Source organism: Ctenocephalides felis, unplaced genomic scaffold (assembly GCF_003426905.1).
Source record: "Ctenocephalides felis isolate EL2017-DRISC unplaced genomic scaffold, ASM342690v1 CF-g0.4_SCAFFOLD_01886, whole genome shotgun sequence".
Lineage (NCBI taxonomy): Eukaryota > Metazoa > Arthropoda > Insecta > Siphonaptera > Pulicidae > Ctenocephalides > Ctenocephalides felis.
Genome location: NW_020538040.1, coordinates 66,759,641 through 66,780,427, shown reverse-complemented (window position 1 = coordinate 66,780,427; position 20,787 = coordinate 66,759,641). Strand labels below are relative to the sequence as shown.

The 20,787-nt window shown below is 30.8% G+C and overlaps 1 protein-coding gene across 1 annotated transcript in view; it reads right to left on the bottom strand.

The window, feature by feature from the left end:
* LOC113378809 (semaphorin-1A) overlaps window positions 1-6,067 on the bottom strand; it is a 32,173-nt gene extending 26,106 nt beyond the window's left edge. Inside the window, exon 1 of the mRNA XM_026619415.1 lies at window positions 5,858-6,067. Coding sequence (XP_026475200.1) covers window positions 5,858-5,954 — 97 coding nt within the window. The 5' untranslated portion in view covers window positions 5,955-6,067. The remainder of the gene's footprint in view (window positions 1-5,857) is intronic.
* Window positions 6,068-20,787: the final 14,720 nt, after the last annotated feature.

The following is a 20,787-nucleotide window of genomic DNA, read 5'->3' as shown; positions in this document are numbered from 1 at the left end:
GTGAAATTGAGCTGCAAATCCAAAAAGAATTCGGTCCATCCAAATTCTTTTTGTATGCAGCCTTATTTATTTTTTTATGAAATCTTTAGCTCTTTGACAATCTAAGTAGTACCTACATGACGATCAGACTCGACAAAAGCGATCATTTTATTGGCATTTATGAAATTTGATCTTGCCGTGCCGTAATAGTTAACATTATGGGCTAACACAAACTAGTCCCGGATTCGATCCCATCCACAGTCAAGCTTGATATCAGACAACATAATATCAAATACCTACTTTAGGTTACATAGATCTCATATACAATCTCAAGTAAAAATCTCCTTTCGAAGAGCATAACTGCAATAGCACAATTAGTAAGGCAATCATGTAGATGCTTTCTAATAGCGTTCAAAAATTAATATTTACTATATCTCAGTTAGGCAATCGATGGATTGTCTTCTAATAGTGCCTTACCTAGAAATAAACAGGGTTCAAAGCAGCTCACAAAACATCTAATCACACAATCTAAACGTTGAAATTATAACATAGCAATTATAATGTAACGAAAGAAACAAAAATTCTGCATGATTTGTGTTGAAGTACCAGGACCATAAACACAATTTGCATTCTGCATCACATTGTTACCTTTATAGTTTGTTTTTATGTCAAAAGCTTAAACAAACATAAGACAGCTAATTACAAATGTGAGACGAGGCTTTCAATAACGAATATTATTTCTCGAAAGTCACCTAGTGAAACCAGGGAACTAATAGAACGCCATATGCAGATAATTTATTAAAAAAATAAATTTCTATATATCCACATAATATTCATCTTTATCTGCGTTCAGAAAACTTTTTTAATCATTGATGCCATCAACAATAACTAGTTGTGTATGGCATCGTGCCTCAAAGCAAATTGCTGGAACTTCCCGTACCGTAACGAAATGTTCGAAGAATATTAAATGTTTTGAAAGAGATTATTATAAATACTATAACATTGTATAATATTTATTAGAATTATAAAAACTGAATTACAAAATTAAAATTATTTATTTAAAGTATATAGGTGAGCTTTAGCACTTTAGCCAGAATTAAAATTGAAATCTGAATTATTTTCGATATACGAAAAAAAAAAATTAAAAAAAAAATTGAAAAAAAATTTTTAGAAATATTTTTTTGCCAAAAGCAATTATTTTGTCAAAACAAGCAGACAGTTTTTTGAATCATTCAATTCGGATGCTTAGTTCTCTCAAAAACTGCCATTTTTGCACAATTAGCTCGGCATCTCCAAAACGGCCGGACCTCCCATTGCCACAACTTCTCCTAATCATTATAAATAGATTGTTTTTTGGATCATTCAAATCGGATGCTCCGTTCTCTCAAAAACTCGATTTCTATTTTCTGCACTCTTTGGACCTGCCTTTGCCAAAAACTAATCAGCACATCTCCCTATTAATAGGAATCGAATGTTTTTTGGACCATTCAAATCGGTTGATCCAGCGCCCGAAAACGTGAACGAAAAAATGCGGACACACAAAAAAACACACACATCCATTTTTTCCGAGGCATGCCAAAATGTTCAGAAACCGTCAAAACGTGAAGATATGCAAAAATTTTCATTTTCGATTTTCGGCCCATTACTATAACTACCCTACGGGAAGTTAAAAATTCAATTTAAATAAAATTAGATTACTTAAACAGCAATTAATAATAATAAAAATATATACTTTTCACCCCAAAAAATCCATTTTTACGTGCCAATCTTTAAATCACTGCACTTTCGTACTATTATTTTACGTTATTTTTAATTATAGAAAAATTCACATCCACAGATGAAGTATAATTTTTTGTTGAAACTTATGAAATAATGAAGATGTTTTAAAGTCTTTGCATTCTCATTTTTTACTTGATGTTATGCCTTCCAAAAATTGATTCATCCATTTCAACGTCAAAATGAACCATTCTTAACACAATATTGTGTATACAAATAGATACATATATTACAGCGGGTTGATTTGTATAGATCAAAAAAAGTCGCTTAGGCACACATGACTTTCGGATACTAGGGATCAAAATAAGATACTTTGCTGAAGAAACTATTAAAAAAATTTCATAACTTGACGTCTTACCAATTTTTTGTTTCATAATTAATTATTTTTTAGTGCAATTTTGTGTGTTTTTTTGTGTTATTTTTTTTAAAAACTTATTTGTATGCACTGAAGATGGGTCAAATCAAGACCCGAAACGTCTGTTTCTCTAAATAAAAACATTTTTCAATAAAGCTGTTTTTTTTTAATTACTGGATGGATGCCCAAAAAAACAATTTTATCATATATATATATATATATATATATATATATATATATATATATATATATATATATATAGAATGTTAAAATATATATGTAGTGACAGTCGTCAAAACAGCTAAACTGTACTGATTTCAAGAGAAGAAAGATGTACTATGTTTATTTCAACAAGTTCCCATTATTGCTGTCTTTTTTCTTTTTATACTGTGGCGATATCAAGCAGGCAGGTTTTGATTTGTAAAAAACAATCGGACATGTCATGTATATTTTTGAGATCGAAATATTTTTACAGTTAATAAATTTATATTTTTTTATTATGTTGGGAGTTTCTAATTTAATATAATATCATAATCATTACAACTCCCACATTGGTGACTCACGACGATGGAGATGAAGATAAAGGAGTTTTATTTTTCGAAGATTTAAGAAAAATTGATTTTGACGCAGCACCATAATCACTGGTCTTCAGTGACGACCTATAAGGTATGTCCAGTCCAATCCATCATAGTTAACGCACTTACTATCTGGATCAGACTTCCGAGGTTACTCATTTGGTATACCCAGACCTCAGTGTTTATTGCTGACAGAAAAAATAATTTGGAGCCTGAACTTTTCATTGGAATGCAATTCAACCTCTCTTTCTCTGTTAACTCAACAAATCGTCTTATAATGCTACCTCCCATTATCGGTGATAACGACGAATCAAAACAAAATTTGACATAATTTATTGGATTCCACAATTCTGGACTCTTATGTCAAAGAAACCAATGATCCTGATTTGGATAAAGAGCCAACTTCTTTCTCTGATCGGAACTCATCAGATACGAATGCAACGCTTGCAGAAATGGAAACTGTACCCATAAATTATGCATTCTAAACATTAAGTTATTCTGATATAACTAATACCCATTAGATCGAGAACATTATGCAGAATATGGAGTTGATGGCAGATCAAATCACCACATACGGTGGATCTGCTGACGAAACATGGAAATTTGTAATTGACCAGTATTACAACACTTGTCTGCTATAATCTGCTTTCCCACCACATTTTTATAACGTGTTTCCCTGTATTTTTTTTTTTTTTTTTTTTTTAAACTGTGAGATCAACACTGGGCAGGGAGTGTGTGGCGATATCAAGCAGGCAGGTTTTGATTTGTAAAAAACAATCGGACATGTCATGTATATTTTTGAGATCGAAATATTTTTACAGTTAATAAATTTATATTTTTTTATTATGTTGGGAGTTTCTAATTTAATATAATATCATAATCATTACAACTCCCACAATACTAATTGTTAACTGTATACAGGTAGATCAATTTATTTGTTATTTTGCTGTAAGTTAAACATTGGTATGATAAGTCAGTCATAATGATGATTTGTGTGCGTTGGGTACAGTTGGAACAAATTTTGTGGGTATGGTATTGGCATGTATTTTAATTCCAACTAATATACTTAAGTTTTAAATTAACTAACAATAAGACAAAATGTGAAAGAAAAAGGGAAAGAAAAATTCAATATAAAAGAAAAAATATTTAAAAAAAAATCTCAACAACTTTATTTAAAAAATTATGTGTTGTTATATTCATAAGATTTGTTTAAATGATTATGTTGTGTTGTGTTACATATTCTGACAATAAAGTCGTTTCTAACAAAAGTTATATTGATGTTATACCTATTGTTTCGCTAACCTAGTTACAGACACAACTGTCCCTGGGGTGTGGACAATTATTGTCAAAAAAAAGTCACTTGAAAATATAGATAGCAATATGTTTCCAAGTGAAAATAGCCCTTGCCCGGCATTGCTGCACCAATAAAATGTCAGCCCTATTAGAGTAATTCTAATAACAAAAAATCATCAAATATGAATGGATTAACCATTGGGTTACCATCTAAAATAAATACGAGGTAAGGAGAAGTTTCAGCCCAACAGCTCATAGGACGTAAGGTTCTGATTGCTGTTCAAAAATATATATAAAAAAATAAATAAAAAAATAAATAAAAAAAGTGGCACAAGCGTATCCAGTCTGCCCTATACATCTTCAAAGACATTAAATAAAAAGAAAAATTCTTGAGAATGTCATTTTTATGTTATCAAAAGATTTTCAAAATTGCAGAAAATATATTGCAGAGAAATAAATAATGATCCTAACATGTGTCACTAAACCTGTCAGCAATTGCATACTAATTTGTAATTGCAGTTGTAATAAATTCGTGAAAATATGTTGTTTTTGACAAGACATCCGACATATATATATATATATATATATATATATATATATATATATATATATATATTTCAAAGTAACTAGCAGCCCATTCGTCGAAATAAAAAAGGTATAAAGTATAAAAACTTTTATTTATACGTTTCGACACAAGATGCGTGTCATCATTCAGCAACTACAACAATTTGAAAATTTTATTAACTAATATAAACACCAATATAGATTAATTATAACATAGAAACATTATACACACCACAGGACAAAAACACTCAAAAAAACCTTTTTTATTTCGACGAATGGGCTGCTAGTTACTTTGAAATATGTTTCAACGTCGAAAAAACTATCAAGATATATATATATATATATATATATATATATATATAAGGAGTTTCGTCTTTAATGTTGGAATATAAAAATTTCAATTGTTTTAATAAAGAACAAGTAATATGAATTCTGATGAATATGTCCCTTCATCTTAAAATTTGTTTTCAAATATTTCTGTATATATTCAAATGTTGAGTACTGTGTCAAGCATTGTAAGAGATGGTTTAAATAAATATAATTTAAATTTAATTTAAATAAAATATTAAATAATGTATTAGTATATAATTTTTATTGTTTTGAAAATACATTGGAGATGAGGCATGCCATGGTCTCGAAACGTCTGTAATTATTAAATGAAGTGTGTGTTAAAAATCTGACTGTTATATTGTTCATATTTAACATTTAATATTCGATCCACTTATATGTTGACGTAAGTATTAACAAAGTCTGATAATCGGGCATAACACCAATAAAAAAACTTGAATTTCTTTCAAAAATTTATTTTACATCCACACGTTTCGGCTATAATCCTAGCTTTCCAGTGAAAAAATTACTTAATCTTAGTGTTAAAATAGAAAACTCAATAATCGATGGTATTAGGATATCGTAATGCACTATGTAATATAAGTATTGAACTTGTAATTAAAAATTTGATGATGTGTTAATTATATATTTTTACTGTTAAAAATTACACTGAAGATGAGTCTCGAAAAGTCTGTAATTTATGAAACAAAGTGCGTGCAAAAAGCTGAGCAATGTTTTCATACTTAATATATACATATATATATATATATATATATATACAATTTAACAGCATTTAAGGGTTATCAAATATAAAATTAAAAAACATTCAGAGTCTTATTTATTTATTTCGGCTAATTACGCAAGCGTCAACGTATATTATATCATTATCATTGTAACTGTAATTCAAAAACGACTCGGCGAGCATTTGACAGTTGACCCGTCTGTTCGGAAAGCTCAATAAAATAAATAAAAACAATGTCTGACTCACCTAATTGGACGTACATTTTTGGCCGTACGTTCTCCTGCCAAGCAGCTTCCACTGAGATCGCTCCTAACAAAGCATACGAACATACTAAAAGCCACATTGTATATTATACGAGTCGAAAATATAGTAAATCGAAGTAAAATTATTTTCGGAATAAATAAACATATACTACACTCAAAGTAAATCTAAACAAACGTCACACAAAAAAGACACCATGTAACGATTTGACAAATCGAAGGAACGTGCACTCACAAACCAAGCATTGGCGATTGGCGATGCTATTTGTATTTAAGAATCGTTTTCGAAAACGATCTAATAAGGTTGACACTAGCACAGCGATCTGTCGTAGCCGCGTTTAAACGCCATAATTGCATATTTGAGTTTGTAACTTTGAGTCAGAAATCGGGCGCGATGTATGGATTGCACCCGATGTCGATATGCAAGCGATATCGGACGATATTAAGCAGCACTTTATGATTCACATAATAGAACAAATCGATTATTATTCACGTACACCGAACGCCACAATGCTGCAAACATGGCGATTAAGCAGCACTTTATGATTCACATATAGAACAAATCGATTATTATTCACGTACACCGAACGCCACAATGCTGCAAACATGGCGACGAGCACCTACGTGACGTCAGTCCAACTACGACCATAGATAATACATGTATAACAAGTCGAAGCTCTCGCCGATGATGTACACTCCACTCCACTCAATACGATCTAGAGTCCGTCTGGAACGAACGTGACGCATGCGCACACTTAAGAGACACCAAGCTTGCGGGGTTGCCCGTTCAACATCTGATCAAGCAAATTGCTAAAACTTCCCGTACCGTAATTAAAAATCTTGATACGGAACCCAAAGAAATGTATACAAAATCTGTACACATTATTAAAATCTCTATAAAAAAAAATATCTGATAATTTGATGTACATATGTCCAATAAACATTTTTCACCGCCAAATGGCATTTTTTAACTTATTTTTATTGCGAGTCCATAACCGCTGAACCTGCCTTCCCAAAAATTTAATCAGTTCTTCATCTTGTCAATGCAAGTAAAATGTTTTTTGAATTATTAAAATCGGACGCTCCGTTCTCTTAAAAACTGAGTTACCGTTTTGGGCACTTTTTGCCCCGTATCTTCGGAACGGCTGGACCTGCCTTTCTAAACAAAAAACTAATCAGCACGTCTCCTTATCAATACGAATCGAATGTTTTTTGAATTATTCAAATCGATTGATTTTGGTGTACCCAAAATCGTCGACGAACTTATCAATACGAATCGAATGTTTTTTGAATTATTCAAATCGATTGATTTTGGTGTACCCAAAATCGTCGACGAAAATTTGTATCCGCGCGCACACACACACACACACATAAACATCCATTTTTTCTAAGGTATGCCAATATATTCAGAAACCTTTGAAACGTAAAGATATATAAAAAATTTCATTTTCGATTTTTTTGCGATTACTATAACTTACCCTACGGGAAATTAAATAGTGGGGCACGGGATCGTGCCTTGATGCTACTTGCAGCAACTTCCCGTATCAAAAACTATTTTTTTTAAAAAAGCTTCTAAATATAATCGTTCTTGAAATTTTTGAAAAATTAGATTTTTCATGTTTTGAAATCTTTCAAGAATATTAAACTTTTTATCAAAGCAATATCTTATGTTTTTGAGCCAGCAATGGCGTAATCGGTAAAGACCGGGGGTTGCATTAACTAGCTGGGTTCGATCCAACCTCAGCCAAGCTCGACATCAGGCAGCTTGATGTCAAATTTTTACTTGAGGTTATAAATATCAAATATAATCTCATATCAAGTGAAAAACGCATTTCGTGGGCATAGCTGTGTAATATCACAATTCGCAAGGCAACCGCGTAGTTGCTTTCTAATAGTGTTCTGAAATTAATATACATATTTCAGTTAGTTAGGCAATCTATGGATTGCCTTCTAAAAACGTCGTAAATCCCAAATTAAGAGATATTCAAAACGGTTCATAGAGCACTTAATACTTTTGATTGCTGTTAATTAAATAAATAAAAAAAAGTTTTCAATCCTCTTAACTTTTTGTGGCGACTATTTCGGAATACAAATGTCAATTTTTCAGGAGCTTTCGAACGTGAATTTTGTAAGAATTCTTATTACATAACTACAGCAAAAAGTATCAGTAATAGCTAATTACTTAAGTAATGGAAATTTACAACAATAGCATTGGAAATGGAAAATTTTTGCTAATTATCAAGCCCGTCACAGCGATATTGCTTCAACGTGGAATCCACGAATTCCTTATTCTTAGTTAGATTGTTTGAATAAGGACATTTAACATCTGCATAATTGTTTTAGAGACAAAATATCGAAGCATCGCGTTGCAGTCTAACGGCTAAGCATTGATACGGAACCCATAGCAATGTAAACAAAATTTGTACTTATGTATTATTAAAATCCCTATAAAATATCTGATAATTTGATGTGCGCATGTCTAAATGGTCTAAATTCTCACTTTTGGCGGTCGAATGGCACTTTTATTACTTCTTTATTGGATCTCCAAAACTGCCAGACTTGCCTTCCCAAAAATTCAACTAGTTCTTCATTTAATCAATACAAATTAAATGTTTTTTGAATCATTCAAATCGGACGCTTGAATTACAATTTTTTGCACTTTTTTTGCCCCGTATCTTCGAAACCGCTGAACCTGCCTTTGCCAAAAACTAATCAACACGTCCCACCTTCAATACGAATCGGATGTTTTTTTAATTATTCACATCGTTTGATGCGTGTTCCCAAAACCGTCGACAAATTTGTATTCGCATACACATTACACATACACCAAAATGCCCAGGAATGTAAAGATATGTAAACATTTTCATTTTCGGTTTTTTTTTTGCAATTACTATAACTTGCCCTACGGAAAGTTTATAAGAATATTTATTAACTATTTATTTACGAATGCTGGATGCTTCGACTTAAACTCTTAAGCGAGTGTAATCAAGATGGGAGAACTGTCTATTTTCGAGATAGTATTGAAAAAAAATATTCCAAATTTATAATATTATGGATTTTTTAGCTTAAATGACAAGCTTTCATGTCAGCTTCAATCGGAGAAAGCCTCTTCGCAATATTTAACCTCGTCGAAGGCCAAGCAATTATAGGTTTTAAATTTGTAGAAGTCTGGCAGCTCCGAATTAATATAACCTATGATTTCTACCAAAAAAGTAAATTAAGTCTTAAAACGTAATTAATAAATTAATTAAATATGTACATTTTTTATTATTTTTTTTAATATGTTTAATATGTTTATAAAAAATTCTGAAGCCTTCCTAGTATGTTTTGCAGTATACTTAGCATGGAGTTTGCCCAAGCTAGGAGCACTTACAACTGAAGTAGTGAATTTGAATTTGATAAATACCTAATTCAGTTAAATAATTTTTTTTAATGATTTTACCGCAGGAGCGATTGGATCGGTTTTTTATACGTTTTGATAGCACGCTGTGACGAATAGTTTCCCCTGACAAAGTTCGATATTTTTAATTTTTGAATAATGCTTTATCTACAAAATAAAGGCTGTAAAAATGGCATTTTTATCGTCATTTAAAAACTATCGAGTATTCATAAGCTTTGTATATTGCTACCAAAACTGATCTGATGGGTTTATTCAATAATTAGTCTTTATATATTTATATAGACATATGCATATAAGCATAAGCATATATACATATTACTGACTGAACTTTATATGTACTGTAATGCCAGTACTATCTGGAGGCACAAAGTAAATGAAGCTCGGATTTTAGGGAGGAGTCCATCGAAGGCAGCGAGAAAACTGCAATCGATTTGCCTTCAGGATAGCACGATAAAAGCGAGTAATTACAATCATTGAAGTGCCTCAAAAGCAAAATGGTCAACTGTGAAGTGAACGTGGTGAAAGTGGAGACTGAGTGGGGAAGAATAGTATCAAACGTTTCCTAAGTGTTTCGTGATAATTAGTGGCAATCATGGCAGAAGTACAAATCAGTAGCCAGAAAGATAAAATGAAAAAGAAAACAAACTTTTGGATACACCCAATCCTGATTCAGAAAAAAAAGGTTCCACAGAAACTACCAAAATATTCAGTATCATTTCAAAAAGATGTCTGGTCAATGAAGGATTGAATCCAGAAAATCATGGGTATCGGCATATTGACGATCCCATCTTTTAGAAGGGTGCATAGGCAATACCAATGGCATGAAAATTAAATAAAATGCGTGGAAAGGATTCTGCATGTCACATATCCTATTTAATTTGTATGGTAAGATCAACGAGGTGCTAGCAGATGGTGGGGATGTGTAGATTGGGTGAAAGGAAGATTCACTACCAAAAAGCAATTATCTTTTGGTAGTAAGTAAAATTCATACAAATCGCGTAACAAGTAATATATATTACTATATTACTATAGTGCAAGTGCATAATTAATTTATTATTCAAAATAAAAAAAAGTCCATTGACACTCTATCCTAAGGATATCAGAAGGAAATTAAGAATTAGAAGATGTGAATCACCAAACTTACAGCATCAGCATCTTAACCAGACATAAATAAGAGAGAACAGACAACAGACTGAGAACTGGTAGCGCCAATGCGGCCTTTGCGAATAAGGGCGTACTGACGAGCAACAACCACGTCTCGACTTGAAAGAAGATATTGTACAAATCATGTTAACATATTACAGAAGGAAACATGAATAAAGCAGAGACATGAATTTTAAGACAAATCCGAAAGATGAAATAGAATTGAATCAAAGCTATATTAGAAAACACTAGAAGAATAAGGATGCTAACGTTCAATCACTTGAATAGAGAAAATGCAGAAAATGGGAACAGAACATAGGAGCATGCAGCAGGAGTTACAAAAATAGAGGGTAAAAAAGTTTATATAAACAAGTGACGAGGTGAAAATGAAGTGCTTTTAAACCCTGAGCCTTTCGATGACCAATGGTAATAATAATACATATATTTATTTGCACACAGAGACATGTTTACGAACGTACAATCGTATAATTACAATGAACGTATTACAATTTATTGTACTTTTTCACAAAATGATTAACACAAAATTAAAAATATTTTTATTGTGTGACCAGGTGAGATAACAAGGCCATAATACAAAGAATCCCAAATATACATGCATTTTGAACACATGGGAATTAATAAAAAATAGTTAATATTACGTATAGGTAAAGTACACTAAACCGAAACGTAAATCCAAATCTTAAATTTGATTAAACAATAGAAGTACGAACAAAATAACATAGTGCTTTGTTTCTTAATGATATTTATATATTTAATGATATTATGAACACTCTAAAATGTTATTACTCATCTTTGGTTCATTGACTATCGTAGTAACTGCAGTAACATAGTATTTTAATTAAGTAGTAACTATAATAATATATTTATTAAAGAAAAATGCATCTAATTACAAAAACCATTTTGTCCATATAGTACGGACATACTGAGGTTTTAATTTTTTTTTTCTTGGCCCTGTACTGCTTGCGAAATAGTACTATGTTTTTTTGTCCAGTGTATGAGTATCATTTTGTCCGAATATAAAAAAAAACTAGTGGGGTGTATGGCATCGTGCCTTAAGGCAAATTGTTGGAACTTCCCGTACCGTAACGAAATGTTCGAGGAATACTGAATGTTTTCAAATAGATTATTATAAATATTGTAACATTGCCTAATATTTATAAGAATTATTTAAACTGAATTGCAAAGTTAAAATTATTTGTTTAAAGTATATTAGAACTTTAGTCAGAAGTAAAAATTAAATCTGAATTATTTTCGATATACAAAAAAAAACTAAAAAAAAAAATAAAAAATTATACAATTTTTTCTTCTAAAATCAACTATTTTGATAAAACGAGCTGAAAGTTCTTTGAATCATTTAAATTGGACGCTTAGTTCTCTCAAAAACTGCCATTTTTTGCACATTTAGCTCTGTATCTTCAAAATGGCTGGGCCTGCCATTGCCAGAAACTAATAATCACTTCTCCCAATCATTACTAATTGAATGTTTTTTAGATCAATCAAATCGGATGGTCCGTTCACTCAAAAACTCGATTTCTATTTTCTGCACTCTTTGCTCCGTATCTCCGTAATGGCTGGACCTGCCTTTGCCAAAAACTAATCAGCACATCTCCCTATCAATATATTGATAGGGAGATGTGCTGATTAGTTTTTGCTGATTAATTTTTCATCCACGTTTTCGGGCGCAGGGACCAACCGATTTGAATGGTTTAAAAAACATTCGATTCCTATAGGAATCCCGAAAACGTGGATGAAAAATTGTATCCATACATACATACACACGCACACACATCCATTTTTTCTGAGGTATGCCAAAATGTTCAGAAACCTTCAAAACGTCGAGAAATGTAAAAAATTTCAATTTCGATTTTTGGCCCATTACAATAACTTACCCTACGGGAAGTTGACTAGTTGAAAGTGGTATTTTGTAATGTAATTAATCGACTTAATCAATAATAAATAAATTAATTTCTGAGTGGATTTATTACACGTTATTGAAAATGGAAGACGTTTCTAATACAACTCGGAGTATGTTTTAAAAGCAAATGTTCAAACTTCAATAAATTTTTATAATTGGACTAGTTTCCATATGATGATAATGGTTTAATAAGTTTATGAAGACTAGGTACTATATCGCCATACCAAGTAAAATGTCTAATTTTTTGTCAAAAATATGCTGCTATAATTTTTTCGAACTTGAATGAATTTTTAAAATTAAACCACTTGTAATGCTTTAATACTTCAGTTTTATAAAAATTGGTAAATTTTTTTTTCAACAGTTAATTACAAGAAAACGAGCCGGCGAAATCGATTCAGGGTTGCGAGCTAAAACGTGGACAAAAATTTTTAACTTTTCAGCTAATTACAAATAAACTGCTCTGCCGATCGTCGCTAAAAAGTGATAGTTCTTATCAAATTACTTAATGATATTAAAATTTTTCTAATCAGTTATGAGAAAAACTAATATTTTTCAAACTTTGATGAATTTTTAAAATTAAAGTACTTGCTGTAAGGCTGTAATATTTCAATATGTTCTATAAGACCATGGTACATATCAACAAAAAAAGTTTCATGCTTAATTTTTTTTTTCTTCACCTAAAACTAATCAGTATCATTCTCAAGCAATATCTTTCAAAAAAAATTTGATTTGTAACTTTCCTTAGGGTTACATTTTTTTCATTTCTTCACGTTTTGAAAGTTTCTGAACATTTTGGCATGCCTCGAAAAAAATGGATGTGTGTGTGTATGTATGTATGAATACAATTTTTCGCCCACGTTTTCGGGCGCACAGATCAACCGATTTGAATGGTTCAAAAAACATTCGATTTCTATTGATAGGGAAATGTGCTGATTAGTTTTTGGCAAAGGCAGGTCCAGCCGTTTCAGAGATACGGAGCAAAGAATGCAAAAAATAGAAATTGAGTTTTTGAGAGATCGGAGCATCGGATTTAAATGATCCAAAAAACATTTAATTCATAATGACGGGGAGAAGTGGTGATTAGTTTTTGGCAAAGGCAGGTCCAGCGGTTTTGGAGTACAGAGCTAAATGCAAAAATGTACATATGCAAAAAATGGCAATTTTTGAGAGAACTAATCGTCCGAACAAAATAATTGCTTTCGGAAAAAAAATTTTTGATTCAATTTTTTTTTTTCAAAAATAATATTTTTTTTTTTGTATATCGAAAATAATTCAGATTTTAATTGTAATTCTGACTTAAGTTTTAATATACTTTCAGATATTTTCAACCTTGCTATTTAGTCTCTAAAATTCTTATAAATATTAGACAATGTTACAGTATTTATTTATAATAATTTATTTGAAAACATTTAATATTCCTCGAACATTTCGTTATGGTACGGGAAGTCCCAGCAATTTGCCTTAAGGCCTACACATCACTAGTTTAAACTTGATTCAGAATTGCGGGCTAAAACGTGAACGAAAAATTTATCACTTTTTGCTATTTACAAAGAAACAGTTTGGGTATCGTCGCACAAAAATGAAAAACGATAATCTTCATCGAGATACATTGAATGGCTTTTAAATTTCTGAAATCGGTTCAGGAGTTTTTGAGCAAACGTCGAATAAAGGTCTAATTTTGACAAACGCCAAAAAACGGTACTATTCTGACTTAAGGGGCCGTAATATTTTAGTATGATCTATAAATAAGACCACTATATCTATCGGCAGAAAAATTTCATGAAAATCGTCGAAACCTGTGCCAGCAAATCTTTACCAAAAACTAATCAGGTCGATTTTGGACAAATATTTTTCGAACGGTTTTTGAATTTTTAATATTGATTCTGAATTGCGGGCTAAAACGTGGACAAAATTTTTTTCACTTTTTTGCTATTTTACAAAGCGCTTGACTGATTGTCGCGCAAAATTGATAAACGTTAGTCTTCATCGAATACATCAGATACATCGAATAGCTTTTAAATTTTTGAAATCGTTTTTGAGAAAAAGTCGATTTACGGTAAAAAATCTGTTCACATACACGCACACACACACATACTTTTTCCAAATTTGGCCTCATTCGATTCAGAATGGCTTGAACCGTCGAGAAAACATAATAAAAATAAAAATGAAATAAAACAAAATTGAAACATGAACATACTTTCGGGAAGTTAACTGGTACACTAAAGTGGAGTATGGCATCGTGCCTTAAGGCAAATTGCTGGTGCTTCCCGTACAAAAAATTATTTTTTTAAAAAAAGAATAATTTTTTTTAAACTTTGAAAAAAAAATTACTTTAGAGATTGTTGAAATTTTTGAAAAAAAAATTACTAGTTTGAAAAAAAAAATTATATTTTGAAATACGTTTGAAATTTTGATCTTTTTTTCAAAGCAATCGCAGTCTTACGGACGAACAATGTTACAAAACCCATCAAAATGTAAACAAAATTCATACTTATTATTAAAATCTTTATAAAATATCTGATAATTTGATGTGCATATGTCTAATGATCAATTTTTTACTTGTTTTACTCGATCTCCGAAACCGCTAGACCTACCTTTCCAACAATTCAATCAGATCTTCATTTTCAATAAAGTCAATACAAGTAAAATGTTTTTTGATTTATTAAAATCGGACGCTCCGTTCTCCTTTAAAGCAAGTTACCGTTTTCGGCACTTTTTGCCTCGTATCCTCGGAACGGCTAGACCTGCCTTAAAAACTAATCAGCACGTCTCTTTATTAATAAGAATCGAATTCGAATGTTTTTTTAAATCTTTCAAATCGGTTGAACGGTGTCCCCGATATTCTAAGAAGGTATGCCAAAATTCAGAAACAGCTGAGACGTAAAGATGTATAAAAAAATACATTATCGATTTTTTGCGATTACTATATCCTTACGGGAAGATAATGAATAAATAATTAAAAATCCATCAAACAGCTGATTATTGCAATAAAGTTGATCAAAATCACTAGTACTGACATGAGTTCATTGATTTTAATAGAAATAATAACATATATCAATAAATAAGTTCGCACAAAAAACATAAAAAAAATCACTCTCAAATTAGTTGAAAGTGGCATTTAGCTTTAAGGCAAGTTGCATGAACTTCCCAAAATGTGTAAGAATTGACTCAATCAACCGAAATTGAGATTTAGATATTTAGATAAAATTTTCAACTATTTATTTCGAAAATAATGTTATCGCTATATATTAAATATAAACATTGCGATTTTCAATAGAATTTTCTTAAACACATTTAAATTATCTGTAATTATATTGTACAGGCACGTGATTGTACACCCTAAAATTGCAGTTTATTAACTTTCCGTAGGGTAAGTTAATGTAATCATCCAAAAATCGAAATTGAAAATGTTTACATTTCTTTGCGTTTTGAAGGTTTCTGAACATTTTGGCATACTTCAGAGGCAAGTCCAGCCGTTTCGGAGATACGGTGCAAAGAGTGCAGAGAATAGAAATCGTGTTCATAAGAGAACGGAGCATCCGATTTGAATGAATCAATAACCTTTCTGCTTGTGTTGACGAAACGATTACTTTTGGGATTTTTTTTAAATTTTGTTTTTTATTTTTCAAAAAAACAATTTTGAATATCGAAAATAAATCGAATTTTAATTTTTTTCTAGCTGAAGTTCTAAAGCCCGCTAATATACTTAAAATAAATAGGTTTAACTTTGCAATTCAGTTTATATAATTCTTAAAAATATTAGACAATGTTTTTCATTTTTAATTCGATTGATTAAGTTTTGTTTTAGTTTTCTGTAAACATATATAAGTTACAGTATTTGGAAAAATAATCTATTTAAAAACTTCTAATATTTCTCAAACATTTCATTATGGTACGGGAAGTTCCAGCATTTTGCCTTCAGGCACGATGCAATACACTATTTTAAATTTTAATGAATTGTAAATGTGTGACTCATCACATCACAAAAGCAATTGCTAAGATAACTTTTGACACAAATTTTGACTATAATATTTTCCCAATGATGAATTTTTAACATTAAACTACTATTTGTCGTAGGACCGTAATATTTTAGTATGTTTTATAAGACCATGATATCTATTGCCAGAAAAGGGTTCATAAAAATCGGCAAAAATTTTCTTAAATCGATTTAGAATTGAGAGCTGAAATGTCGACACAAAATTTTTACTTTTCTGCTATTTACAAAGAAACGGTTCGGTCGATCGTCGCACAAAACTGAAAAACGATAATCCACATCGAAATACATTGATTGGCTTTTAAATTTTTGAAATCGTTCAGGCGTTTAGCAAACGTCGATGAAAGTTCTAATTTTGACAAACGCCAAACAAAACCATACTAATTTTTAAAATTAAACGACTTGTCGTAGAGCCGTAATGTTTTAGTATGATCTATAACACTATAGTATCTACTGCCAAAAAAAATCATAAAAATAGTCGAATTTTTTTTTTAACAATTTATTACAAGAAAACGTTCGACCGATCTTTATCAAAAACTAATCAACACGATTCCCAACCAATATCTTACGAACGGTTCTTGAATTTTCAAAATCGATTTAAAATTGCGGGCTAAAACGTGGATGAAAAAATTTTCAAAGAAACGGCTTGGCTTGGCTTATCATTGCGCAAAATTAATTAACGATAGACCTCATCGAGATACATCGAATGGCTTTTAAATTATTGAAATCTGTCCAGCCGTTTTTAAGAAAATGTTGATTTCAAAAAGTCTGTTCACACACACACATACTTTTTCCAAGTTTGGTCTCATTCGATTCAGAATGGCTTGAAACGTCGAGAAAACATAAAATTAGCGAATCGGATTTTTTCCCCTTCGGAAAGTTAAAAATGATCTTTTGAAGACGAGATACACGTTTGAACTGATTAAGGCGACAAGATTGTGACAATGGCGCTCAATAGCTGACAGGATTGTGATTATAGCTTTCTTCATGTTATATTTTCACGGCAGTAGTGGTGAAACTAGTCAATTTTGAAATAAGGCCACTGTGTCATTTTGTCCATATATACAATTTGTCCGTATTTTTCCTATATTGATAGTTTTGCAAAACATTTAGCACTGGGATTAATATTCTACAGCATGGTTTCCTTGTTAAATTGAACGGATGTCAGGTGCTCAAACGGATTACTACCATATATGCATATGCATAAGCACATGCATATATATATATATATATAATATATATATATATATATATATAATACGTATATATATACACACATATATATATATATATATATATATATATACACATATATACGAGGTCTGTTCAAAAAGTACCCGGAATTTTCGTTTTTTCAAAAAAATATTTATTTATTCGTCTACATTAATGTGGTCCCCTTCAAAGTAGTCCCCCCCAGATATAATACACTTATGCCAGCGTTTTTTCCAATTTTCGAAGCACCCTTGATATTCACTTTTTGATATGTCCTTGAGCACTCTCAGCGATTTTCTTCAATCGAGAAAAACCGCCGTCCTTTCATGGGTCTCTTCAACTTTGGGAATAGGAAAAAGTCACACGGAGCCATATCTGGTGAATTTTTGCACTTTGCAACACTTTACTTTATTTCATTTTTTAACGCAAAATTTAATACAAATTCTTTGACTTTTCAATTCTTCCATTGTAAAAATCGCCGAGCTCAGAAAAACACGTCGAACCTTAGCGACTACCACACAGACAAGTAAACAGTGAATATAGCTGAAAATTTCATCATACTTTAGGGGCATGTATACCAACACAATAAAAAAAAATTTTGACAATCAGACACTCCAGACCCGCGAAATTTAATTATTAGTAATTCCGGGTACTTTTTGAACACACCTCGTATATATATATACCGGGGCTTAAAGGTTCACCGCCGATATCTCAATAACCAGTAAAGTACAGAAAAAAAGATGTATAGCCAGTCTTGAATCACCTTGAATCTTACGACGTGGATATCAGGAAATAAAGGGCAATGTTTGAAATTTCATAACGAAAGTATTTTCTTTCGTTGTTAGTTGTTTTGGTTATGAGCACCGTGGATTAGTTTACGGGAACTTAATATAATTTTTACGTATACGCCATTTAATTGTTTGTTTGTTTTTAATTGTTTTTCTAATTTGAAGTTGGATTCAAGCGTTTTTTTATATAACCCCTATTATAGGACAAACTGAACCTTTAACCTGCAAAATTTATATTTAGCATTAGTTGAATAATGCAAGTATTGTTTCGTAAAATCCCTCATAAGTAAAATAAGCTATTGAACCTGTTTGCCCCCCGGCAGTTCCAATTTACCCCATCTATGGAGTAAAAATAACCAGGTTACAAATTTAAAAAAAACAGCAAAGAAACATATTTTAACATTGATGAAGTAGCTGGGAGTTACACTAAGTCCAATAATTGTTTGTTTTATATGTATTATTTGTAGTAATATTGATTCACATTACAATTATTCAAAGTCAAATTGGGCTTTTGTACCCAGCTCTTCGTCATATATATATATAATATATATATATATATATATATATATATATATATTAAATCTGTTATGCATGTTCACCGGTTTTTATCTATGTGTTTTATATTTGCGAATACGTGCTTATGGTGCAAAAATAAAATTTCTTCATAACAATTTACATCCTTATTATATAGAATAATCATTTATTAAATTTGTAGAATTCAGTCAGTTTTTCAGACAAAAATTATTACTTGCTAATAATACGATAATTTGCTCATAATTATATCATTATCTTGCTTAAGCAAGAAAAAATATTTATTGTGTGTACCAATTCCACAATTTCTTTCTTCACTTTTTTAATAATTCACACGTCTAAATTCTTTTCAAACTTCTACTATCACGCTTCCGTATCCTATGCTCCGGTTTTCCATTCCTTTTCTCTTTTCCTTTAATCGTAGATCGTCTACATTCTTCTTCAGCCTAATCGTATCATCAGTCAGTTTTTCAGACAAAAATTATTACTGCTAATAATACGGATAATTTGCTCATAATTAATCATTATCTTGCTTAAGCAAGAAAAAATATTTATTTGTGTGTACCAATTCCACAATTTCTTTCTTCACTTTTTTAATAATTCACACGTCTAAATTCTTTTCAAACTTCTACTATCACGCTTCCGTATCCTATGCTCCGGTTTTCCATTCCTTTTCTCTTTTCCTTTAATCGTAGATCGTCTACATTCTTCTTCAGCCTAATCGTATCAATACTTTGCCTTCGAAGGCACTTTGTTTTTAATATGAATTCAGTCTAGTTTCTTTTGCTTTTCACAATGATTTTTTCCACTATTCCAATATTCAGTATTTCCCCATTTATTATTTTCGGACTATAGAATTAGTCTACTTATCAATAGTCTATGTCCCTAATTTATAAAGAGCCATGCTCTAAATGTAGCATTTTTTCAGTTTCAATTACTAATATACCAGAATATAAATATTGAAAATAATACATTTTACATAACGGGAAACTATTATGAAAGAATGAAAAAATTCGCTTGTGAAATAAAATTCTATAGAATTACTTACCTCTTGCGTTTATATTTATTTTTTCAATGTGTTAACTTATAGTAAAATACAATAAATATATTACTTTTAATTAGTTACTTTGTTTACACTCACTGCACTGTAAATATCTTCACTTTTGCATTTAAAACATACACACCATTGATTACACTTAACAATTTAGCTATATACAAAAAAAATCGATTTTACCATTGTGGATGTGCTTTCTGCTTTGCGATTCTCGGTGACGGCATCTGTTGCCAAAACGAAAGAACACGAACTGGAAGCAGCGCATCGCACTTAAAAGCACGTGTAACAGCGAATAAAATTCAAATTTGCGAGTGGTGCGTGGATCGTATCTTAAGGCAAATGCTGGAACTTCCCGTGCTGTAATTTAAAATTTGTGAAAGCTCAGAAATACGAATACGTGATTATGGTGAAAAAAATTGTTCACAATTTACCTCCTTGTTATATAGAATAATCGCATTTGAAAGAAAAGAAAATTATTTTTTTTTTAATTTATGAAAATCTTGTAAATATTTAAAAAAAATTGCCTTCTTTAAAAACACTGGTAATTTTTGAAAGCATAGAAAATTTTTTAAATGCATATTACATAATATATGAGTAACATTTTTTGTGATAACGACTCATGTAATTTTTTTTATCCTCAATTCTTTCATCAATATGCATTTGAAAATCAATTTATTTGCTATATTTTTGTTTGTTTTTATGATGGTTATTAGAGGTAGCTGAAAAGTGTTACATTGATTGCATTGGATGAATCGAAGTTTTATTCTCATTTTTTTCATCTCAACTTTAGAAATTTTGTATAAGTTTTTGATATCCATTCATATCGGTTGATTTAACGTTTTCGACTCGGATGCCGCC